This window comes from Manihot esculenta, chromosome 16 (genome assembly GCF_001659605.2).
Source record: "Manihot esculenta cultivar AM560-2 chromosome 16, M.esculenta_v8, whole genome shotgun sequence".
NCBI lineage: Eukaryota > Viridiplantae > Streptophyta > Magnoliopsida > Malpighiales > Euphorbiaceae > Manihot > Manihot esculenta.
In genome coordinates, this window is record NC_035176.2 from 16,953,425 (window position 1) to 16,979,518 (window position 26,094).

The 26,094-nt window shown below is 36.7% G+C and overlaps 1 protein-coding gene across 3 annotated transcripts; it reads right to left on the reverse strand.

The window, feature by feature from the left end:
• On the reverse strand, positions 1–25,024 carry LOC110603243 (vacuolar sorting protein 3). Of its 3 annotated transcripts, XM_043952155.1 has the most exons (14): positions 23,728–25,022; positions 16,594–16,869; positions 15,492–15,688; positions 15,251–15,392; positions 13,732–14,004; positions 13,572–13,644; positions 13,436–13,484; positions 12,657–12,945; positions 12,411–12,466; positions 6,610–6,678; positions 6,399–6,510; positions 5,597–5,686; positions 1,194–1,364; positions 1–450 (listed from the first exon to the last, which is right to left on the reverse strand). In XM_043952155.1, the coding sequence occupies exons 1-14, from the start codon at positions 24,901–24,903 to the stop codon at positions 358–360; spliced, it is 3,066 nt and encodes a 1,021-aa protein (XP_043808090.1). In that variant the 5' UTR covers positions 24,904–25,022; the 3' UTR covers positions 1–357. The 3 variants fall into 3 exon arrangements, with proteins under 3 accessions (XP_043808090.1, XP_043808091.1, XP_043808092.1); XM_043952156.1 differs by lacking the exons at positions 1–450; positions 6,399–6,510 and having other exon boundaries at positions 1,224–1,364; positions 23,728–25,024; XM_043952157.1 differs by lacking the exons at positions 1–450; positions 1,194–1,364; positions 5,597–5,686; positions 6,399–6,510 and having other exon boundaries at positions 12,406–12,466; positions 23,728–25,024.
• Between the last annotated feature and the right edge of the window lie 1,070 nt (positions 25,025–26,094).

Consider the following 26,094-nt stretch of genomic DNA (forward strand, 5'->3'; position numbering starts at 1 on the left):
TAACCAGAATCAACCCTTTATTTAACTACAAATATTTGGGAAAAAAAAAACTAAAAATAAACTATCTATCCCAATAATATTTATAAAACAACGCTTTCTATCGAGTTCCCTAAAACTACTGTTAATTGAGTGGGTTTATACATTCAGCACTCGCAAAATAAAATATACTACTCTACAAATAAGTATTTGTCTACAACTCTTTCTTTGATCAGATCAAAGACTCATGGTCCGCATATAGACATCAATTGGCCTGCTGCTATACCACTCATCCGAGCATAATCGATATTTAGGACCATCAAGCATAGCCGCGAACCCTAGGCCAGTCTTTTAATTCCTCCAATATACAGTGTTGCATGCTCAACGAGTTACAAGCCAACCTGGTTTTATCAGTATATCTCGCTTAAAGTTTCGGCCTGTGACCGAAGTTGACTCACCTTGACGACGGAAACACTGCAATGATGGGAAAAAAATATTTAGTTTTACCAAAATTTATTACTTCACCGTGAAATGCTCAGTGGCAATTTGATGGGCAATCAGAAATGAGAAAATTCCACGGAATTAGATTATTTTCTGACATGAATTTCAGTCAGTTCATCGGGTGTTTTCTTCCTGCAATTTACCCTTTATGCTCCCCCCATGGCATAAATTAAACCCAGACCTCATCTGACCAAATGCCATTATTATATTTTAACCTTTGTTGTTTTTTCTCTGCTCAAAGGAAAGCTTGCTCAATCCAGAGCTAGTTGAGATTAACATGTCGACTCTGATATCGAAATGGGGTCGACATGATTTGACGCTCCGACTTATCACCAATCCACTACATCCTGGGCCAGTATTTTAGGGCATATGTCACCAGGCGTAATGCGATGAAAAGCATACCGACCCATACGATCCGAGTGCATCTTGCCAAACCTCCAAAAACCTCTTTTATAGCAATACAAACAGGTAGAACACAAAAAATGAACAAAAGATAAGGAAACATGATCATAGATTTCACAGCCTCACTAGTTCTTTTATGACTAAAGTATTCATAAACTTCAGTAGTATTGTGAATTTGAGAGAATCTTCAGGGTTGCAAAAGGGATAATCAGCTTTATGCTATTTAGGATGACTATTAATACTTTTTTTTTTACTGAACTTGAACTTTGCAACAAAAATTATGAAGGGACTAAGAGAGAAAGATAGCAACCAACCTTGTAACAGACAATGGTATCGTCAGGATACATAGCAAACAGTTTTGTACCAAGGCGTGCATGACAAGAGTCACAGAGGCTCTCATCATTAATCTGCACATGCCGTGATCTTTCCTCCAATCTTGCAAGTCTTGCATCAACGTCTATAGCACGAGACAGATTATGAACAATCTGAAAAGCAGGCAACACATCAATATAAACACTACAATGGGCCAAGGGGATAAAGAACACGTGTAGTAGACGATAGGTCAAAGCACATAATATACATTTTTTCTTTCTTATTTAACCACAAACATACATTTTAATTTGGAATAGCTAAATACATGCACACTCAAAAAGTTCCAGTTTGCTGGCTAATTTCATCTGCAGCTCTCAACTTTGGGGTATATTCTCAATTTGGTCATTCAACTTAAATTTATTTCTCAAAACTCTTTCAAAGCCCACAAAGATGAACCAATGGAATTGTTAGTTGTCAGCTGTCCTACTTGGATGGATTGGGAACAATTGGAAGAAGAAATTAAAGTTGATCCAGAGCTGCAGAAAATAAGAGTATTGTAACAATATTATTCCTAAACTTTAATTTGTAACATAAAACTCTTTAAGCTTTAATTTAACTAACACATGAGTCCTTTTAACGAGCTACAACCAGTTTTCTCATTTTTTTTCGCCTGTGGCATATTATTATGAAAAATAAATTAATCAAAATGACTTAAATACCCTGTACCCCTTTCTTTTCTCCTCCGTCATCTCAATGAAAAAAAATACCATTGCCCTTCCTTTCTCTGCCTTCAGTCCTGTACTCCCATGGAGTTTCTAGAATCTCTTTCCTTCTCCTCTGCCTTATAGATGGATAAAACCATTACACTAGTACCCTTTGCAATCTCATAAATCCTTAATCTCACAATTAGAACAGGTTTTTTTTTTGTCAATAATTGAAATAGGTTCATTGCTTCCATCTCTATCCCCAATTTCCTCTTCCTTTGCATCTCCTTTATTTTATAAACAAGTTCATTGTTCATAGTTCCTATTTCTAATGGCGTTTTTCGTGTTTTAAGTTTTCAACTACCTTTCATTGGTGACCATCTCCCCACTCTTCAATTTACTCTCTACCTCTCCCATTCTCACCACCATCCTTTCTGTTTCTTTGCTCCATGTGCCTTTCATCATCAATTCTACTCTACTCTTTTTGTGATTTCCTAATAACCTTAACTTCTTGACTTCTATGTCTATTGCCACACTAATCAATTTTTTTTTCTTTCAAGCCTGTCTCTCCTCTTCAACCAATCTTTTATTTTTCTAATTATCTTTCAAATATCAATGCAAATCTCTTACCTTGCCAACAGCCCCCTTTCTCCACTCCCAGCCACCCAACTTTCTCACTGTTCTTCTCAGACGTGCCACTGGCCATTGTGGTCCTTCCATGTTAATCAAAGAGATAATAGCTTGTGAGTTGGACGTGCTGATTAGGGGGTACTAGAAGCCCACGATAGCTTTGAACATGCTACAAAACACCATATTTGGGGTGGTTTTAATAGTAATGTTGATTATGCCTATGAACAAGAAACTAAACGTGCCGATTGAGATTTGAATTTGTGATTATGGGTTGCAAAATTTTGTACACATGTGGCTTTGGTATGGTTGGAGCATAGAAGAAGGGACAAGAGGAAATTGAGAGATGAAGAGAGGCAAGAAGAAACTGGAGGAAGGAAGATGATTGGATTGAAGAAAAATGCCATAGATGGGTGAAGAAGGGATTGGAGATTAACACCGGAAGGACATGGATTTGAAATCATTCTTAGTGTGTGAATTTAAGTTGTTTTTAAGGGTATTAGAATATTTTTTTCATGTTAAGACTAGAAAATTGGTTATTATAGGTTAAGAGAATTTTTATATTATATAAATCAAAATTTAGGGAGTTTTATGTTATAAATTAAAATTTTGAAACAATATCGTTACAACACCATAAATTTTGGGATAATGGGTGAAATTTACTCCAAAAAGTAATTTCTTATTTAGAAGGCAATTTAAAGGATCACATCCATCACTCCCTAGTCCAAGGCAAACTATTTTATAAGGGTCAACTTGTTTTACCTGCCAATTTTGCTTGATTCAAAAATTGTTCCTTGAATTTCATTCAACCACGATGGGTGGCCATGCCAGTGCATTCAAGATTTTAACAGAGATCAGCTTCAAATCTCTACCGTCCGGGTATAGAGTCTGTTCAAAATTATGTTGCTACTTAGTTTGATATGCCAACAACACAAATACAAAACCACCTATCTAACCGGGTTACTTCAACCTTTGCCAATTCCCAACAAAATTTGGGAAGGTGTTTCTACGAATTTTATCACAGGATTACCCCGTTCTATAGATTGGATGCTATGTTAGTAGTTGTAGACCACTTATCCAAATATGCTCATTTATTGACCTAAAACATCTCAAAACAATGCGGAAAATGGTTGGCTTGGGCAAAATATTATTATAATTCCAGCTTCCTTACAGTAGTGGGAATGATTCCCTTCCAGGCTATTTATGGCCGTACTCTACCTACTATTCAGCAATATTTTCCAGGAGAGACTAAAGTAGCTGTGGCCCAAGAATTGGAGACAAGGGATCAGTTACTCAGGCAATTGAAGTATAATCTCACAAGAGCCTAAAAAACGAACAGTGAAGGCTGTTAACAAGCATGCAGGACATTCAATTTGAAATTGGCCATTCATTTTTCCTAAAAATTAGACCTCATCGCCAACAATCTCTCAACAGACTATAAGTCCCAAGCTGGCTGCAAGATATTTCGGTCCCTTCAAAATCACTCAGAAAATTCGCAAAGTTATCACCACCGGAAGCCCGTATCCATCCCATCTTCTATGTTTCTCAATTAATGAAATCAGTGGGCAATCATTCAGTTTTACAGCAGTTACCAAGGAATATTGCTGCGGATGAACCTTTAATTGAACCAGAAAACATTTTGCAGCAGCGCACTAAATCCATCAGTAGGCAGCGGATACAAAAAGTATCGGTCAAATGGAAAGGGAAATCCAAATATAACGCAACTTGGATGATGTTGTGGACATAAAAATCAGTTCCCTTCTTTCAGCCTTGAGGACAAGGCTATCTCTTAAGGGGAGGGTAATGTTAGCAATGCTGATGGAGGCCCAGTTCAACAAGGCCCAGGACATTTGAGAGTTTATTATCAGAGGTGGAAAAGGAATAATGCTGGAGCTGGAATAGAAGAGAATATTGCTGGCGCTGGAATGGAAGTTTCTGGAGCAGTACAGTGTAACTTATTGCGAGGTTCTCGGAAAAATATCAGCATCAGCAGGGTGACTGAATAGTCATATTATTGTAAATATAAACAAGGGGATGGATAGCTGGTAGGGTGGTTTTTTCTCTTGTCATCAGCTGTGGCAGCTTGGGCTGTGGGCCACCTTTTTCTAGTTCAGGAGAATATCTCCTGGTTTGGTATTTTACACTTACAGAGAACAGAGCAGCATTGCACTAGAAGGATTGATTGTATTGTTTTGAATCTCTATCAATATACAATCCCCTTTCTCCATCTTCTTAGCCCAATTTGTTAGATAACATCAGCAAGGTGAGAAAAGCATTGTAATTGCAGGAGCTAGGACAAAAATCATTAAGGCAGAATGTAAGGAAGAATGAAATTAATAAGAAAGGATAAAAAAGAAAACTTTCACGCACAACAACAACATAAAAGAGAATGAAGGAGAATCTATAAATTTTCATTGAATTATAACTACTTGTTCAAATTGATACCTACTCGGTAGTCCCTCCACATCCAGCCCTGGTGCCTATTCATGTAGGTTTGTTGCTAAAGTTGACAATATTAGAAGAGAATGAAGACTTTTGAGAGTCAGAATCCCACCTCTTTGTTACTCTAGATAAAAGGCTCCAAACTTATTCATTTTAGGCATAGGGGACAATATTTTGAGATGCTCATGCACTTTCTTATTTTGTGGATTCTCAATCCAGTGTACGATGTAATTTTTGAACATGACCTGAACACCCTTAGTGGTCTTCAATGTATTTCCTTACTCGTCCAGTTGTTAAATAAGGCATGGAACCCCGTGCCTTTATAAGGTAGGTCCCAAAATTCCCCAAGTTATCCACCAAACCCCAACTGTACAATTGTTTGCATCCACATGGGGCTTGACAGGGTACCACAGAAAAATATTTACTGAAATTTTACATCACTCACATTGCAGGGTAGGAAAGCCATGGGATATATGAGGGAAATCTTTAACTTTTTATGTTTTCAATAAACTTAGAAATACAATGTCCCGGCACAGTCTAAAACTTATGCTGACTACCTAACCCAAGGTTGACAATTTTCAGATAGAAGTAGACTCGCAGATTGTCCTACAATTTCAAGTGAAAAAGCTTACTTGTCCTTGACGATGATGGTGAAGCCGAGCCCTCAACATTCGTAATATTGTATCAGATGCAAGTTGAAGAGGCATGTCTGGGGACAATGTCTGCAACAGAAAAACTTATTTCTTAAGAATAATGGGTGCAAAAAGCAATACAATAAAGTAATAACTAACATTATTGTTCCAGCAGAATAAAGTGTTCCTTTGAGTTACAAAATGAAATGTTAGCATCAATCACTTTGAGGATGAACAACCAGTATCCAACCATGGTCAAACTCCATTATTTTGTGCAACCAAATAAGCAGTCAGATACATTTTCCTTCACATATAAAGAGAACCATGAGTGACAGAAATTTGATATGCCAAGCTGAGCCCTCCCCAAACTTGTCAAGTGTCTCTTGATTGTCATAGTCCTCATTTTGGTGCGAGTTTTTTTTCTTATATAATGGATTTGGGAACCACCCATAATAGTGTATTATCAGGTCTGGGGTCTGGTTGATTCCCAAGCCTGGCTGGTATACAGCAATTATAAAAGTGAAACAGCAAATTCAGGATTGCATATTTTTTTCATAAACAGCTACATTTGATAATTTCTACATCAATAAGCAAATGTCATAAATCTCATAAATGGTTATAAGATCCACTAAAAAAAGTTGTCAAATGTACTTGCTTGAAGTCCTTGATTGGCCAGATATAGATAAGCAAATGCTTTATGCATTTTCAAAAATCATATAGTTGCAATTTGGATAAAGTGTATATGCAAACTATTCTAATGTGCCTCATTCACAGCAATTTTTCTCTTGCTTTGGGTTGGTACCTCCAAAACTTGCAAGGGATCCAGTGATTCTCCATGATTATGCAGAAGGCGAACAGCAGCCTTAAACATAGGCTCTTTACCATTTTGTGGATCCAAATACATATCAAGTAACCTAGACATCATATCACAGTTGGTTGAAAAAGTTCATCTGGCACACAGTGTCTAGAGAAAAGGACAATAATGAATTGGAAAAATAAGGAAAGAAACGAACTGCATATATGCATCTGGTCTCCCAATCTCCGCACAATATTGTTCAGCAGCTTCACTGTCCTCCAGCTTCCTGAAACACCATTATAAGTTATTCAAATATGCCCAAATTTTAAGCTGCTAGATCTACATCCCTCCCCTCTTTTGGACCAAGCAAGGTGGTGAGGGTAGAAATTCAGGCACTTCTAGTCAACAAATTATGTGCACTGCCTCTTAACAAGAATAAAATATTTGTTTGTGCAAATATAAAAAGGTTCAACTTTTTAACAAATGTTCAGAGATAAGGATTGCTTGGAAATAATGTGCACTCGCATACAAAAGCACATGAACAATGCCCTCATCGTTGGAAGCAAAAGGTGTACTCAGCTAGCAATATCTATTTATTTCATCTATATTCCTATTCTCACTAAACTTTATATTCTTTGTGTGACTTGATTCAGCTTATCCAAATATTTAACAACCCCTATATTCCAAACATCCAAGGCTTTCTTTGACCTAAGAATGCTACATCATCGTGAACCTATGGATCAAGGAATGTGAGCTGCCCTAACAAGGTCTACCATAAGCTACAGCTATTAATCTCCTTGCATCTTCAATACAACCGACTGGCTGAATTAACACCTAGAAATGTATCTGACATTTAACCTTATGTACAATAATTAGGAAATCATTTATCACACAACCAGATAGCCTAGATAAATGAGGAGTATATGTGAACTTGCACTGGGAGTCATACAAAGCTTCAAGACACGTACGAGAATAGCCTAGTCAGCAAGATAGGCCAAAAATACACAAGCTAAGCTTGTGTAAGACCAAACACAGGTTAATTCAGTACTAGCTGAAACAAGTGCAATAATACTTGAATTTTAGAAAATATAACAGCCAATTCAAAATTGTCGAATCTGTCAAGAAGCTTTTCTTAGTTAAGCCTCATGTATGTCATAAATTCACAATAGAAAATTCTCTTATCATATCCTATCAATTTAAAGAGTTCAATTTCACTCATACTTACTGAAAACGTCACTAAATCCCATTAAATCCATTAATTTTCAATGTCTATTAAAAAATCACCAAACCCTTTTTTTGTACAATAAAATTATTGAAGACAAATTCTGGCTAATTTTTGTTCAAAGTTCAACACCTGACACAACCACCACATCGGACTTCTTAAACATATTTGCATGCTTGGTGAGCCACTCAAGATAATTATTCTCTCTCCTCTTTCTTTCAACCATAATCTCTTTCTCTCTCTTATTTCTGTAGGCAAAAAATTATGAAACAAAAATAATAACTTGGCTGGGAAAGACAGTAAAGAGAGTCATTGCTTTTGTTCCCCATGTCTTTCAAAGGAAGAGGGGGAGAAAGAGAGATAATAGAAGCACAAGAGAGACAAATGTCTTGGAAAGCCTAAAAAGCATGTGAAACAGACTAAAAACAACAGATTCAACGAGATTATTATCTTTAAAGAAGTTGACTTTAATGCATTCTTCAAGCATGTTTAGTATCTTTTTCTTTCTTATCATATATATTTGAAGAATTTTGAAAAAATTTAGAGAATTCTTGTATTTCACTCTTAATCTTTACAATTGGTTTATATGACTATTCATACAAAACAGCAAATAATCAAATAATAATTACAAAGATAATTAAGGATCCTAATCAAATCAAATCAAATCATATCCCTAGAATCAGTTAGGATCAGCAAATAAGTCAACACTCCCCCTCAAGTTGGTGCAAAGATGTCGCACATGCCCAACTTGCAAATCAAATTATGGTAGATCTTGTTGTTGAGCCCTTTAGTAAACACATCTGCAAGTTGTCCAGTAAAAGTCACATGAACTAAACTCAAGACACTGCCTGTTAATTTTTCTTTAATGAAGTACCGATTAATTTCAATGTGTTTCGTCCGGTCATGTTGGACTAGATTTTGTGCTATACTTATAGCAGCTTTATTGTCACAATACAAAATTATCTTGCCTCTCTCGAGCAACCTCAACTCCTCCAATAACTTCTGTAACCATAAGAGTTCACACACACCTTGGGCCATTGCCCTGTATTCTACTTCAGCACTTGACCGAGCAACAACACTTTGTTTTTTGCTCCTCTAGGTGACAAGGTTCCCTCCCACAACTGTGCAGTAGCCAGAGGTGAATCTTCTGTCATCGAGAGATCCTGCCCAAGCTTCAACTCGGAGGTGACCATGTTTAGAGTAAAGAAGCCATTTCCCTGGTGCAGACTTTAGGTATTTTAAGATGCGAAGTACAGCCTGCATATGAGTCTCGCGAGGGTTATGCATGAATTGGCTGACTAAGCTAACAGCATAGGCTATATCCAGTCGAGTATGTGAGAGATAAATCAACCTCCCTACCAATCTCTAGTATCTTCCAATATCCACGGACTCACCAGTTCCTGCTTCCAGCTTGTAATTACTTTCAATGGGAGATTATGCTGGTTTACACCCCATCATACTATCCAGAATATACTTTTTTTGAGAGATGAAAATTCCTTTTTCTAATCTAGCCACCTCGATACCTAGGAAATATTGTAGTTTTCCTAGATCTTTGATTTCAAATTTCTGAGCTAACAACCTCTTTAGTTGAGCCATTTCCTCTTTGTCATTGCCTGTCACCACTATATCATCAACATAAACAATAAGAAGGGTGATCTTACCCTTGTGAGGTTTGATAAACAGAGTGTGATCAGAATTGCTTTGTTGGTAACCAAAGGACATCATGGCTCTGCTAAACCTGTTAAACCAATCTCTGGGAGATTGTTTTAGTCCATACAAAGCCTTTTTTAACCTGCACACCTTTCCTTGTGTCTTCTCATCAGCGAACCCAGGAGGAATTTCCATGAACACTTCTTCCTCTAAATCTCCATGGAGGAAAGCATTCTTCACATCAAATTGTTGCAAGTCCCAGTCCAAGTTGGCTGCACAGGATAACATAACTCTGATTAAGTTCATTTTGCAACTGGGTCAAATGTCTCTTGGTAATCCACTCCATAGGTTTGGGTGAATCCTTTAGCAACCAATCTGACCTTAAACCGTTCAATTGTGCCATCAGCTTTGTGTTTCACCGTGAACACCCATTTACAGCCAATGAGTTTCTTCCGAAGTGGGAGAGCGACAAGCTCCCAGATCTCATTTTTAGCCAATGCTTTCATCTCTTCAATCATTGCTTTCTTCCATTTAGGATCTGCAAGAGCTTTATTCCAATTCTGTGGAATAGACACAGAGGAAATAGACAAGGCAAAGGCTCTATAGGAAGGAGATAAGGATTCATAAGAAACAAAGTTAGAAATAGGGCGTTTAGTATAAGATCTGACCCTTTTTCTTTGTGCAATAGGTTTATCTAAGTCATTGAAGCATTCAAGAGTTGTGGATAACTCACCATAAGAAGATTCATGACTGGGTAATTCACCAGGAGAAGATTCTTGACTGAGTAACTCCCCAGGAGAAGATTCTTGACTGGGTAACTCCCCAGGAGAAGATTCTTGGCTCTGAGTAGACTGCATAATTCTCAAATCTGGCTTGTCCAAACGATCAGTTCTCTCTCCCTAATTGGACATCTCCCCCTGTCTACTAGAACTCAAACTTTCTAGTTGAACCATATCATTCAGAATCACAGAATTCGAAATCACCTCTTCTTGCTCATTATTCTCTCCCTGAAGAGGTGAGTGGGTGGTACAGAAGTAGGGTTCAGTTTCTCGGAATGTAACATCCATACTGACTAAGTATTTCCTACATGGAGGATAATAACACTTATATCCCTTCTGTGTTAGAGAATACCCAACAAACACACATTTAAGGGCCTTGGGATCCAATTTCCCTACCGTCCTAGTATGGACAAAGCAAACATACCCAAATACTTTTGGTGGAACAACATATGAATTCTTCCCTTGTAGAACCGCCAAATGACTCATAAAGTCAAGGGTCTTGAGAGGCATTCTATTGATAAGATAAGCAGATGCAAGGATTGCATCGCCCCAATATGCTTTGGGTAGATTCATGGTGAACATAAGAGATCGAGCTACCTCCAATAGATGCCTATTTTTCCTCTCAGCAACGCCATTTTGAGCACTAGTATAAGGACAACTAGTCTTGTGTACTATCCCATTACTCTCCAAATAAGCAGAACAGCTACTATTCATGTATTCTCTTCCATTATCAGTTCTCAAAATTTTCACCTTAGTATCAAATTGAGTACAAACAATCTTATGAAAGGATTGAAAACAAGAAAAGACATCACTTTTAGCTTTAATCAAATAGACCCAAGTCATTCGAGTGCAACAATCAATAAAGGTGACAAACCATCAATTACTAGACAAGGAGGCAGTTTGAATAGGCCCCCAAACATCAGAATGCATAGTCGCAAAAGAAATTTGACTTTTATTATGACTCAAAGGATAGGATGTTCTAGTGTGTTTAGCATACTCACAAGCATCACAAAATAGAGAATCAAACTGAGTTCTAGCAAACAAATTACGATAAAGTTTTTCTGAGGCAAAAAATGATGGATGCCCTAACTGTCTATGCCACTGTATTATTTCCTGATTGACATCCTTATTTTCTCCAAAACAAGCGTGAGATATCGAAGAACCTAGATCACCCTCCAACATATATAAGCCATCATGCAGCCTACCATTGCCAATCCTCTTTCCTGTGCAAAGATCCTGAATAACACAATGATCAGGAAAGAATTCAATTTTAGAATTAAGGGCATTGGTAATAGCACTGACAGATAAAAGGTTGACAGGAAAGTGGGGAACATGAAGGACAGATGATAATTTAATGTTGGATGTGCAAATAACAGAACCTGTTCCGGATATGGGAGTAAAAGAGTCATCAGCAATTCCAACACTATCTTTGATTAGAGAAGGAAAATAATTGAGAAAGCCTTTAGAAGAGCCTTTCATGTGTCTATTCGCACCAGAATCGATAATCCATGGAACATTATTAAGAGAGGAAGTATTACCTGACTTTACAAAGTTAGATGTGGCACCGGAGAACGAGTAATCAGAGTTAGGAATCAAGACCCTTTTACCTTCTGTCATGGTAAAGATTTATGAACAGTGAAAGAATAGGAGGTACCCAAGGTTGTACACACAAGAGAGCCCAATCGATTCACCAAAAGACCGGGTAGCGGCACAGAAAGGTCGGAAAGATGGTCGAAATCGTCGCCGAAGTGATCGGAGCCGCGAAGCAGCATCAGGCGATTGGTCACGCGTCGGGAAGGGGAGGTGCGTGAGCCTCACGTGCAGGCTTTTTCAGCGTCGGAGCTGGGCGATCGGCCGGCGACAATCCTGGTACCGGCGGTGAGAGGAGGAAGGCTCCTAGATGGGTTAGTACCAAAAAAGGTAAATCTAGGATTTTGAAACCCTAACGAGGAAAAAATTGAATTTGAACCCTAAAATCAGGAAAAAGCTATGATACCATGAAGAATTTTGGAAAAATTTAGAGAATTCTTATATTTCACTCTTAATCTTTACAATTGGTTTGTATGACTATTTATACACAAAGAATTATATCTAAACAGGAAGCAAATAATCAAATAATAATTCCAGAGATAATTAAGGATCCTAATCAAATCAAATCATATCCCTAGAATCAGTTAGGATCAGCAAATAAGTCAACAATATTATAAAGAAATATTTGGTTCTCAATTCATTTTGGTCCAAAAAAAAAATGTTCTGGCACTGTTGACCAATTCAATGACTACAAATGAACCCAACATGAAGTGGACATCTGAATAAGTTGGTCACAGGTTACTGCAATTAATATTCCTAAAAGGATTTGAACCTTACAGCGCCAAAATTTGAAGCACCAATGTCTCTTGCCCTAATTTTCTGTACAGAATGGCCTGTCAAGTAAACAAAATCTTCCATGAGTATGCAAAAGTTAGAAGTGATGATTTTGCAATCCAAAAGTATCAATAATCCACGATTGACCTAAAAGAATATGGACATAAAGGACAAACACCAAGAATTTAGGAAGTCTCATTGTCATCAAACAAGCAATATCAAAGAACACAAAAGAAAGCAGCTCCAAACCTTTTCCAGCCATAACTCTGAACCTTCAATCAAGTCAAGGACCTCTTCTGGGTCATATAAGTCTGATGATAGTAAAAATATCTGCAACCTTTCACGTACAGGACTTTGAAAGATTGACTTTTGACTAAAATCGGAAAATTTTGCCTCCTCTAACCTTTCATCATCAGGGCTTTTGGAGACACTCTGTACTTCGAAGGTTTCTATTGCTGACTTTGCAAGTGAGAGGGCATATAATGTGTGAAATTGGGTGTCAATAGAGTCCTGATCTTCAATCAGCCACTGGAGATAACTGCACAATACAGATCATGATATGATGTATTTGCCATGTAGGACCAAACTCAAAAAACAAAGTACTTAGCAATAAAGGATAAAGCTAGAAAAATCCACAAGGAAAACATTATAGCAAATGATTCTGCCAAACAGTGATGATGATAGACACTGCAATTTGCAATTTGAAATTGAAAAATTAAATATATAGGACTTATTTGGGAGAATAATCCAATTCCTCTTATCAAGATGCAGGACTATCTTCCAAGACCAGTTATTGGCCTGATCAAATACTATAACGAATCAATGAAAGGAATTCGAGAAGTATGATGAGAATTTTGGCAAATAAAATATGAAACAAAAATTCATAACAAGGCTACCACTGACTAAAAAGTTTTCAAGGGAAGAAATTAATAACCAAAGACATCTCCTACTGCTCACATGGCTTAAAAAATTTTCAAGCACTAGTATAGCGAAAAGGCTGCAACTTATTCAATAAGCGATGGATGTACCTTTGAAGGATTTCAACCTTTCTTGGATCAATGGCAGCAATCACTGCATCTGGAATGAAAGAATAAAATTCAAAATTGGGCCACAGTTTTTTTTTTCCAAAAGAACCAATATTTAAATTTCTCTAACCAAGCTAACCTGGCAATAACTGATTTACTCTTTTATCTGAAGTCAAAATTTCAACAGCAAGAATGGGGTTAATATCTGCAATCTAATAGATAGAAATCACCAAATGAGAATTAGTGATTAGCTTCCATACAAATTCTCTAAACATCAGCGAAACTCAAAAACTACTTACCCATCCAAGATGCTGCAAAACCAAATCTTGATCAGATGACTCCTCTAGAATTTTTGATGCCTCGATTGCAGCAATCTCTCTACCAGAAAGAATATTTTTACTGCCATCCTGTAAGTCAGTCTCCACAACAGGCTCTTCCCACAGACCAGAAGAATAATTTCTTGCCAGAATACGCCATATTGCAAGAGCCTTTGAGCTCATCCCTTTACTTGCATATAAGAAGGCAAGTGTACGTAAATGCCCAGAGTCATCTAATAGAGTTTCTAACTCCTCCTGCACCGCCCATGGAAGTTGTACAGTCATCTTCAAGCAAGCTCCTGACAACAGCCTCTCTGTTTTGCAATGCATTGGAATACTAAGATTCCACAGTCTACCACTTACTTGAGGCCTATAAACTAACTTGATATTGATGCACAATTTCAAATGCAGTATTTCTAACCAAAATAAATTGGATGAATCAACTATAGATACTAGTAATGCCCCTTTTGAGTTCTATAATTGCTCGAATAGAAGATTTCAGCTGACCTCATCTAAAATGTCCAAATTCTTGTTTGTCAAAGATGCATAAGGAATTCCCGTTGGTTTGCATGTTTTTTTTTTTTAAAAAAAAAGGAAATAAAGGAATGGAGAAAAATGAAGGGATGAAAAATTGGGGGAATGGATTTCCCTTTTCTGAGACTTAGTTCAATGCAGAATGTGAACAAAGAAAATAAGGAGAAACAGTATTAAGAAAAAAAAAATCATAATAACCACAATTTGAGGAACAAATAGTAACCACAAGGTGAGATTTTCACTTGATTTTCTTTTCCATGTAGAAGAAGAAAATCAACAGAAATTTTCTCCCATCATATTCCATGATTTCGGTTAGAATTGATGAGATTCTCCTTAAATTAAGAAGAAAATTACTCCTCAATTTAGGGATTAAAGTCTCTCCTTAATTTAAGGAACATATCTTCCTAAATTTAAGGATCCATATTTTGGTAATTTCTCACTATAAATATGCACTATGTATTATGTAAGAGTGATGGAAAATGAGTAAAGATGTAGCCCTTTTAGTTATTTTCCTTTTCTTCTATTCTTTCCCTTCCCTTCTTTCTTTTTCTTATAATAAAAACTTAACAATTTCCAAACAAGCTGTTGGTATCAATCAGACCAGCCAATAAATCTCCCTAACTAATAATAAAATATCTTGGGCTACCACCAGTGACCTCCAATAACCAAGTGGTGCTTTTAAGATGGGGAAGGCTATTCATTCTTAAGTCTAGTACTACTGTGATATGCATTGGGAGAAAAACAGAAGTACAATGGATAAGCTTGTTTTTCATCACCAAAAAAAGAAAAAACTAGATCCTGAAGTTCTTACTTTTATCATGATAAATTCTTCTGCTATTCACAGAAATGATTGAGGAAAATTTTCACCATGTAGCAGTCACTTAGATATGTAGTAACTAATCCATCTCCAAGGATAACAATGGAAACAATTTATTACCATCTCAAGCATAAGGGAAAATGATTATACCACAATACAACTGTTTTCTGAAGAAGCAAGCCGCTCCATATCATCCACCCGGTTTAAAGCTCTGTAGAGATACATTAAAAGTGTGTCAACTCCTTCCTGCACCGACAAAGTCAACTCTTTCTCACGAGAAACTTCCAGATATCTGTAGTAAATAAATAAGAGAAGGTAGGATCAACATTAGTTACAGGCTAACAAATTCAACCATTATAAAATGAAAAACTCCTGTGAAAAGTGTAGACACCTGATAATGTTCTTGATTGCTGACTCAAGTAAATTGGATCTAGTAGGTGGATTCAATACAAAATCATCATCTACTGCTGTATCTACACCTGCTTTCCTGAGGAAAATAGCTCTTTGGATAGCCAACAACCCATCATCTACAACATCTTCAAGGGGGGCCGGAGGAGGATGCAAGCCCCAATACCGGTTCCTAGGAACCTGAAAAGGTGGGTTCAAAATTATGACTGCCTGCAAGTGCCAAGCATACAAGTCTAGATACAAGGATCAGAAGAACAGTATTTTTTTTCCCTGCTCCATTTGTTGATTTACGTCAATCAAACATATTCACAACAACTAGCCATCATACTAAGCATGTTAATTAATTGTATATTAAAGTACACATATCTAATGACAAAGTAAGAATATCCAAAAGAAGCACATCAAGCAAAACCAGTTGCTAAATGAGTTGAAGTTTTCCTATTTTTCTTTTTCATAGAAATTAACTCCTTCCGCTTTTGTTGCTTATGAAAGATTAGCGGTTCATAGGTTGTCTCTGAAAATTCAGTGAGGGCATTATTACCAATTACTTTATCAGACAACACATTTTACAGATCCATATGTCATCAATGATTTTCATTTTTAACTTGCTTGCTTAAAGGAGGATGGAAGCCCAGGAGAAAATCCAAGAGTTTGACATAAGAATACGTTCTCTTGAAAAGGAAAGGAAGTGAAAAGAACTTAAAAGAAGAAGAGAGAAAGAAAGAACGCCAAATATAAACCCCTGAAAAACCCTTTCTTTTCAGCACTGGGTCATTGGACCACACAACCTGACAATTATGATAAATTATAGCTGCCAAAATAAATTCATACACTATAAAGGAAAGTGTTAGAAAATACATCAACAGAAATGCAATGCATATAATTGGCTTGAAGCTAAACTTCCTTATGAATAGCAAGCTTTTACTCATCTAAACTTCCCATTTACTGTTCACTTTGTAAAGTATAGCATGCTAATGTTTTGACAGTAACATAAAATAGGACAACAGTTTTCACCAAGAATAATCTGAACCACTGGATGGCACGATAATGATAAACACCACTAATAAGGTTAGAGTAAGATATACCAGCAGTGACCAGCGATTTGGATCTCGCATTATAAAAGGAAACACTTCAGATGGCAGCATTGTCTCTGACTGGAGAAAGTGATTCACTGCCTCCTCAAAATGCAAGTCAAAAAGCAAGAGGAAACCCACTTGGGCATGAACAAAGGATAGCATTTCATTGGACATTTCACCTTCATACTCAAGCTCCTCCACCAAGGAGATGGCTTCCTTGAAGTTTTTCTTTCTCAAAAGATCCTTGATTTGTTCTTCAGAAGATACTTTGCAATAGCATATAACCTAGAAATAATCAAGGTGAAACACAATAATATATCAAAAGTCTTATCAACTACAAAGCCTTATAGCATAACAAAGACTTTCATTAATATTATTCGTTAGAAATTGTTAGAAAATAAAATAAACAAAAATTTTGGACATTCAAAAAACAATTTAGATTTTTTATATTCACAAACAAATCCAAATAGCTCTATGAGTATTAAGAAAAGAAAATGAAAAAAAAAGTATGTTTTAGACAACTAGAAATAGAGGATTTAAAAATAATTATGTTACTATTACTTTATAAATAGATAGCAAATAATCAATAAATAAAATTACCTCATTACTAAAAAAAGAAAAATTTAGTCTCTTTTTTTTGTTTGGAAAAATAAGAAAAGAAGTACTAAAATGAAGAACCCACATAACATTGTAACTTGTATTTAAAGGACAATTTCAGATAAATTAGAAACAGAGGAGTGCAAAAACAGCTAACATTAGATTATGAGAAAGATAATAAAAGAAATTGAAAACAAAGCAATATAAGAGGATTAAAAACACCATGAGTGTTGAAAATGGCAATGTGGGAGGTTTGTAATCATGGGTGTGTATTTTGATAAGATCTTAGAAGCTAATTATCTCTACTAAATACTAAAACTAATTTTCAGAAATGTATAATGTGCCATTATCGGATTCTGGCAAACCAGCAAACCTTGGATCTGATTAGTAGTGTTTTTTCCAATAGAAGTGCTTGCTAAAGGTGGAAATAAAGGCGCATTTTTCTAAAGCCTTGCACTCAAAACAAGGTGTACACCTATGCGCATAAAGCGAGTACCTGGCAATTGCCGCTCGCATTCTCCCGTAGAGGAGCTTGGTGTCGAATCTTTGAAAGCCTCGAGTGTGAGTTGCGTCTTTAATAACTAGGGAATCTTTTATAGCTTTTGATCCAAGAGGTTCAATCACATCTTGTCCCTTGGAATTGAGAACCAAACCCTTACAATATTTATTTTTAACATTTACTAGTTATAAATTTAAATCTCTTTTATCAATTTTATAAAGTGTGATTTCCTTTTTCTTTATAAAAGATAACACATAATGTGGTTTGAAATATGTGGAACATGTTGACTTGACAAATGAAACCTACAAAATAGAGAAAGGTTGTAATCAGTGTTGTTAAATGTTACAATCCCAATGTGTCACGGTAAGGAAGGAGCTCATCAGAGGGAGCTCTTAACACCTCAAACTCGTTAATAAGAGTCTTAAATCTCAAATTGTTTGTAATTTTTCTGCTTGTTCATAAATTAACCCCATATATATATATATAGAAGGGTTAACAATAGTATAAGAATTTCTAACAAATTAAAAGTCCTACCTTACTTGATAATACTAAAAAGTTTAACTTAATTTTAAACAATAATAAAAATTGATAATAATCAGAAAGTTTATCCTAATCTAAATAATGATAAAGATTGATGATAATCAAAAAGCCTATCCTAATCTGAACTATAATAAAGACCAGTTTTGAAAAGAGACTTCCTCAATATTTGGTCTCTAATGGATTTAATCTATCCATACATTACTTATCCTCTGGACAAAAAGCTTGTCCTCACGCTCAAATTCTAGATAACCTTGGCTAAAGTGATATAGCATATTCCTTTTTAGGGCATCATCTTCTGTTATCAGCATTTGATCCTCCTACTCCTCCACTCCCCGCCAAAATAATTTCTTGCATTGATAACCAACCAAATAAAATCTGTCACCATTGTAAGAAAGACCTTTGGCATTTTTTTCCGCTATTCTGATTTAGTGAGCTTTTTAATAAATAGAGAAGGTTCCTTCGTAACCTTAGAATGAACCATTGTAGATTGTGTTGCGGACCAAGAAATTGCCTTCCATTCACTACTTCTCTCCAATTGTTGCTTGCAGTCAAATGCTCGTAGTAGATACATGGCAATCGTCTTCCCTACTTCTACCGGAGTGTCAATTTTATCTTCGTTTTAGATGCCTTTATTAGGAAAACTAAAGTTGTTACTTGTACCTATATCCAAGTCTTTGTTACAATTGTCATGTGGATTAGAAAGAAAATTTTGTAAATGGCAAAACATAATTTGCATCTGAGCCTCGAGTTGAGCAATTCTAGCTTCCATCCTTACTTCTAACTGAACTAATCTAACCTTATTTTGTGCCTGCATTTTGCAAAGCAAGGATTTCAGTTTCTCACTTAAGTTTGTTGAATCTCCCATGAAAATGGGCTCTAATACCACTTTATAATGGTCCTGGGTAATGGATTGCGTCAAAGTAAGGAAGGAGCTCATCAAAGGAGGGAAGGAGCTCATCAAAGGGAGCAGTTAACACCTCAAACTCATTAATGAGAGAGCCTTAAATCATAAATTGTTTATAACTTTTTTGTTTGCTTTATTGCTCATAAATTAACCCCATATATATAATGAAGGATTTACAATAGCATAAGGATTTCTAACAAAATAAAAGTCTTACCTTACTTGATAATAACTAGAAAGTTTATCTTAATCTAAATAATAATAAAAATTAATAATAATCAGAAAGTTTATCCTAATCTAAATAATGATAAATATTGATGATAATCAAGAAACCTATCCTAATTTGAACTATAATTAAGACCGATTTGAAAAAACTTTCTCAACATTGGAACGGTAATGGATTTTGATTTATCCATTATCCATAACATTAAATAGGAGGGACCCCGTGGCAGAAGAGAGTAAAGTAAAAGTAGCCCTCACTCTGGGAGAACCACCCCTATTCCGCACTTACTATGCAGTGTTCCTCGTGGTAAAACTGCCCATGAATTATAATGCCATTTTGGGAAGGCCGCATCCGGTACTGGATGACTATGAAGTTCCTAACAAAATCAGGGGTGGGCATAGTGCGAGGAAGACAGGAGGAAGCCCGAGTTGTATATCTGGCTACAGTAGAAGAGCTGAGCGCTTAGCCAAAAGAAATAAACCCAAAAGTCATGGAGGTCCAAGATGAGAAGGAGGCCAGGACCGAACTGGTTGATAAGCTGGAGACTTTCCCACTATCCGAGGAAGAAGGCGACAAGGTCTTCAGTATCAATGCCGGCCTTGAAAAAGACCAGAAAGAGACAGCAATGGCTCTGATCAGAGGACATGCCTCAAGTTTTGCTTGGAGGCCTCCAAACATGCCAGGGATTGATCCTGAGGTGATGACCCGCAAATTAAATATCCTCCCCGGAGCCAAACCAATAAAGCAGAAGAAAAGGGTGTTTAGGAAAGAGAAGCAGCAGGCTACAAGGGAAGAAATGCAGATGCTGGAGGAGGCCGGATTTATTAGGGAAGTCGATGCGACGCACTCCTCTTTCTCCTCGCCTATGCCTAGTGAGGCACATTCCTCTGAATCGAGTTTCTCAAAGAGAAGGCGCCAACCAAGAGGCCCTGAGGCGCAGCCTTTCTTAACCAAGTTTCTTTTTTTTTTCAAGTTTCAAGGTTTTTAACTTTGAACCTAGAGTTACAACGTTAAGCAGCCAAGACTTGTAAACAGCAAAAGAAAGCTCTCCTCCTAACAGCACCAAGTATGTCTCTCCCTCCTCTCTCTCTTTCTTTTTCTTCTCCTCTCTTTCTCATAATCATATTCTCTTCTCCTCCTCACTGCTGCCCCACAGCAGCCTATAGCACCTTTGTTTTTTCTTTTCTCTTTTCTCTTCCTCCTCCTCTCCTCTTCTCATCTTTCCATAAATCCATTATCTTTCATCCTTTCCCCAAATATGTGACAGCAGGTGAACAGCTCCTTTTTCTTTTTGTTTTTCTTTTTTGGTCTGCAATTTTAGTTAATTACTTTATGTACTCATGTTGTTTCGTATTGCTTATAATTGAATAATTTTAGAAATTGTAGACTGCTTTCTTATTTATTTTAAACAGGTGTTATTCTATTGTTTTCAGCTTTAAAATTTCAGAAATTATAATTAATGGCTTTTGTACATATATTTTGTATAATTAATTAATTGTTGATTAAATGGTAATACATTATTGATTTATTATTGTTTTGTTTAATTTTTGTTGCTTTTATTTAAATTGATTAATTTACGGCCTCAAGTCTCAAATTAATCTTATGAAAAAATACATATTTACACGCCTATACTTTAACATTTTTACTTATCAGACACCTCAATTTTAATCGTAACCTAATAAACATTTAAACTTTAAAAAACATTACTTTTAAACACCTAAAGTTTAAAAAAATAATAATATTTTAAACACCTAAACTTTAAAAAAATCTACTTTTAAATACAACTTTAAAATCATGGATTTAAAAAATTACTTTTAAACATAACTTTAAAACTATGAATTTGGTAAAATTGTGTTTAAAAGTAATATTTTTTAAAGTTTAGTTATTTATTAGGCCACGATTAAAGTTGAGGTATTTGATAAGTAAAATTACTAAAGTATAGGTGTGCAAATATGCATTTAGCCTTAACTTTATACTTAAGCAAGAAGACCAGGTACACACTTATATTTTTCTGCCTATTTAAAATATTAAAAAAAAATAGGCTTTTATGGATGCTTTTATGGATGGGTTGCAGCAATAGAAATTATAATTAATGGCAGTGGCAACAACTGCGGGGCATGCAGTTGGTGGCAACAACTGCGGGGCATGCAGTTGGTGGCAACAACTGCGGGGCATGCAGTTGGTGGCAACAACTGCGGGGCATGCAGCTGGTGGCAACAACTGCGGGGCATGCAGCTGGTGGCAACAACTGCGGGGCATGCAGCTGGTGGCAACAACTGCGGGGCATGCAGCTGGTGGCAACAACTGCGGGGCATGCAGCTGGTGGCAACAACTGCGGGGCATGCAGCTGGTGGCAACAACTGCGGGGCATGCAGCTGGTGGCAACAACTGCGGGGCATGCAGTTGGTGGCAACAACTACAGTTGGCAGGTACTGGTAAGCCTGCGGGGGAACGGCCTTCTACCAACTGGGCCTGCAGAACGCATGATAGGCCTATGGGACGTGTAGCAATGCTGCAAGCGCCCGGCTGTGGTGCGCAAGGCTGGCGTGCGCAGGGAGGGCAATCGCTGGTAGGCCTACGGAGCTGATTGGCCTACGGAGCTGGTTGGCCTATGGAACTGCGCCAGACGAGGTTCCAATCTGCGCGCAAGGCAGTGCAAGGCGCGGAACGTGCTGGAAGGCGCGCAAAGCTTCCAGAAGCGCCTGGGGTGTGCGGGAACAGGCCAGAGAATCCTGGTTGGCCGCTAAAGGTTCCAAAATGGACCGGAATTGGCCAATTTCGCCCAATTCAGCCAGCAGCCCGCCAGAACAGCCCAGAAACTTGCTGGGCAGCAGATTCACCCTAGCCAAGTGGGTCCCACAGGCAACTTAGCCACCATAACCAGAATTCACTCTAGGGTGAGAAATTACGATTTAGTCCCTCAAAGTTCTAGATGATAATTTCTAGCCACAAGTTAGAGAATGCATCTCCACCACATGTTAAGAAAGTGGGATGCCTATAAATAGCCACTTAGGGATTCATTTGTACATATGTTGTGATACATAGAGAGACATAGAAGCACTCATACAAGAGAGTGAAGCCTTGTAAAGCTTTCTTTTGAAGCAATAGAATTTTCTTCCTTCCATCATCATTCTCCTTTGTGTTCAGCCAAAACCTTTTTCTCTACAATCAAGCTTCCGTTGTCACAATCACCCAACCACTCTTATTTTGAGCTATTGGTAAGGTTGAACTTAGTTCATGGAGCCAAGTGCCGCACGGTAGGAAGTGAGATTCGAGTATTGAATCCCTTGTCAGTTAACCTTTGATGCTTATGTTAACCTCTAAACTAACAAAATGAGATGAAGGCAGTTATGGTCTTTATACCTCCTAGTGCTCTCCAAATTTAAGTTTTTGTTTTTCCATTTGTATTGACCAGGCAGCATAGTGATTGGTCAGGTTTCAACAATTGGAGGCATAATTATAAGACTGCAGATGGCCTATGCCTTGAACCACCCATAACAATTTACAAACTCACAGTTATTAGCTAATCTAGCATCTACAAGTGAAATAATGATATATGTATTGCACATTTCCTCTGAAGAAGTGTCTCTAGTGAAATCGCCTATGAACTTTGTGCCACATCTAAAGCTGGCATCCTTTCAAAATTGATCCCAATAGGAAGGGATTATCATTTGGCCATTTGGTTTGAGCCGATTGGACCTTGATCCCTATGACCTTTCATGGATCATGGTAAGCATGATGGGGTAACTCGATGACATCTCACATCAGATATTTTGTGCATCCATTCAGATTAGACAGTCTTAACATGTTGGATATTTTCAACTGTATCAACGTATACAACTTGGAGGGAAAACATACAACAGCCTTTTTTCCTTTCTTGAAGATTTCACTGATAGGAATTTCAGTTATCCTACAGTTATAATTAAATAGTTACTAGGCCCACCAAATAGATTAGATAGTGAAGAAAGAACAAGTCCTCACCTGAGATTTTATATATATTTATATATATAAATTCTACCATTAGTTTTCTCTTCACTTTACTACATAAGCAAACAACGGATATAAAATATCCTTCTTCCACTCCCTTCCTCATGCAAACACTGGCCAAGCTAATGTTTTTTATTTCATTCTTCTGCAATAACCAGAGGTTATGAGAGGATGGATAGGGGCTTAACTTTTAGGTATACCAAACTACATCCTAGATTAGCACAACCTAGAAAAGGGTTTTGTCTCCCAATCCAAGCTATAAACTTTCCTAAATCTGTTGATACGAAGGAGAACAAGAATAAGAAGGAAATGAAAAAGGACTTCTAAACTAAAAATAAGCAGCTCAATCGACAGAAAGAAAAAATAAATATGATTTAGGAGAAAATAAATGCATACCTTGGTGGGTGAGGCAACAGCAACAAGTTTTCCAATCCCACCTTCCTCATTGGCCACAATACATGGCCCAACTCCTTCCCCACCACATGTTAGTGTCTGAATACAACTACCTGATCTCTTATTATACAGCTCCATCTTCCCATTCCTAACAAGCACTATGTAAGGAGATAATTCCCCAACAGAATCTGGACTGATACGGAAAACCAAGCTCCCTCCAACTGGCTGCCCATGCTCATTAACAACAATTCCAACATTATCCACCAACATCAAGACCTTCTTCTCTTTCATTAGCAATTTAAGCTGGGGTCGGCTAGATATATCTGGTAATGAAAATATCACACCACTCTGCCCCGTAACACAGGAAAACAAACTATATCCATTGATGGTACCCACAATTATGGAGTCATTGAGCCACGCAATAGTTTTAACGCCATCAATACAATGGATCTCTTTCAAAATTACAAAAGACCCACTTGAACTATCAACGTCTCGGTCAGTCTTGCCTAATCTATTAGTGCCGGAAACAAGCTCTACAAGTACCAATCTTTTACCAATCACAACAGCAAAAACATTGTTACCTTCACTCCGTTGCAAAGGTTCTTTAGTTTTCACTCCATTAGCTCTAATACCACCTCCAAATTTCAGCAAAATCCGCTGGCTGGCACTTGAAGACTCCAATGTATTAACAGAAATACCCAGTAAACTAGTGCTCTCCAATTCACTGCTTCGAATCCTCTTCGCAATTGCACATACTCCCTTGGCAAAACTCAATTTTTTAACAGAATGGGACGAAAGAGTATCAACCAAGAACAAGGAACCATCACAGAGCACAAGAAGCTTTCCAATCTCAGGAAGCACGAGCATTGTTTCTATAGGAGAATCCCCAAGAGAAATGCTTCGCAGAAAGGAAACATTCTTTATAGAAGCGTCGGAATCGAGAGCAGCCGGCGCGTCTTTGGGTGCAGCAGCAGTAGTAGTAGTAGCGGTGGCTTTATCGCCAGTGTTAATGGAGAATAAAAGAACAGATCCAGAGAAAGTGCCAACGTAGATTAGGGATTGAGAATCGGAAATTGAAGAGATGGCAAGAGATCGGAGTGAAGTACCAGAGTAGGAGGAGAGGTCAATGTTAGAGAGAGGTTCGAGAACGGTTCGAGCAGAGGGATCGGAGTTAGCCATCGAATTGTGAAGAGACTGTTAGGTTGGGATATGGAGAGGCTAAGACTTAGGAGAGAAAGCCATGAAATTGAAGAAGACGACGATGAAGACGATGTTTTACTCCCATTAGTGTTAGGTTTTGAAACAAGGAAAATTCTTGCACAGGCCTCGTCCTGGTCCTGGTCTCCACCAACGGATCAAGCCAGTAACAAGCTGCCACATCAGTCAACCAGAGTGCTCTAGAAAGTCACGTGCACATCACCTGCTAATCCTAACTATAAGATTACTGTTACAGCATTGTTGATAAAGCACTTCCATATTTAAAAAATAAATTAAATAATAAAGCACTTTCCCAAAAATAATAATCGGAAGATATAAAGTCTTATTTAAAATTATTTTTGAAATATCAAAATAACAAATAGGTTTTTAATTTTGTTACCATGCATGAAGCATTAAAAGTTCTATAGCAAATTATGAGAATTAAAATCCAATCTATTAATCTTTAAGTATACAATATATTTAAAATTTTTAACTATAAATTTTTTAAAAAAAGTACTTATATAAGTGCGTGACGCGAAAGAAAAAAATACTTTAAATTTACTTAAATATTTTTATAATTTTATTAATGAGTTTTGTTATTTTAAATGTTAATAATTTTAATATTATCTAATATGGTTTAGGTAATAATTTAATTTAACTAAATGATTTATAGATGTGTTTAAATAATTATTTAATAATAAAATAATTTTATATTATTTAGAAGAGATTGTTTTAATATTAAAAATTATCTTAATTTTAATATTAACAATTCAATATTAACAAAAAAACAAAGTACATATACGAAACAACCTAATTACAATTAAATAGTTCAATTTATTATATTATTTTAAAATTAATTATTTTTATGTTTAACGTGTAAAAATATTAACACTACACTAAATTTTTATCTGTGCTCCCTTTGTGACCCGATACTTTCGTCTTTTCTTCTTCCTTAAACTTAACTTCTTTTTTTCTCTTCCCCATAGAAAACGATATGTGATCATCACTTATATTTCTGTATGGTGTGGATGTTTCTCACATACAATCCAATCAATTTTCAGAATATGCATACCTATTTGACAGATTTATTGCATCTTTTAGAATGAGATGTTATTGTCCTTGATAAGTTTGATGATGAGATTGCAGCCCGAATAAATGATGATGCTAAAAAAA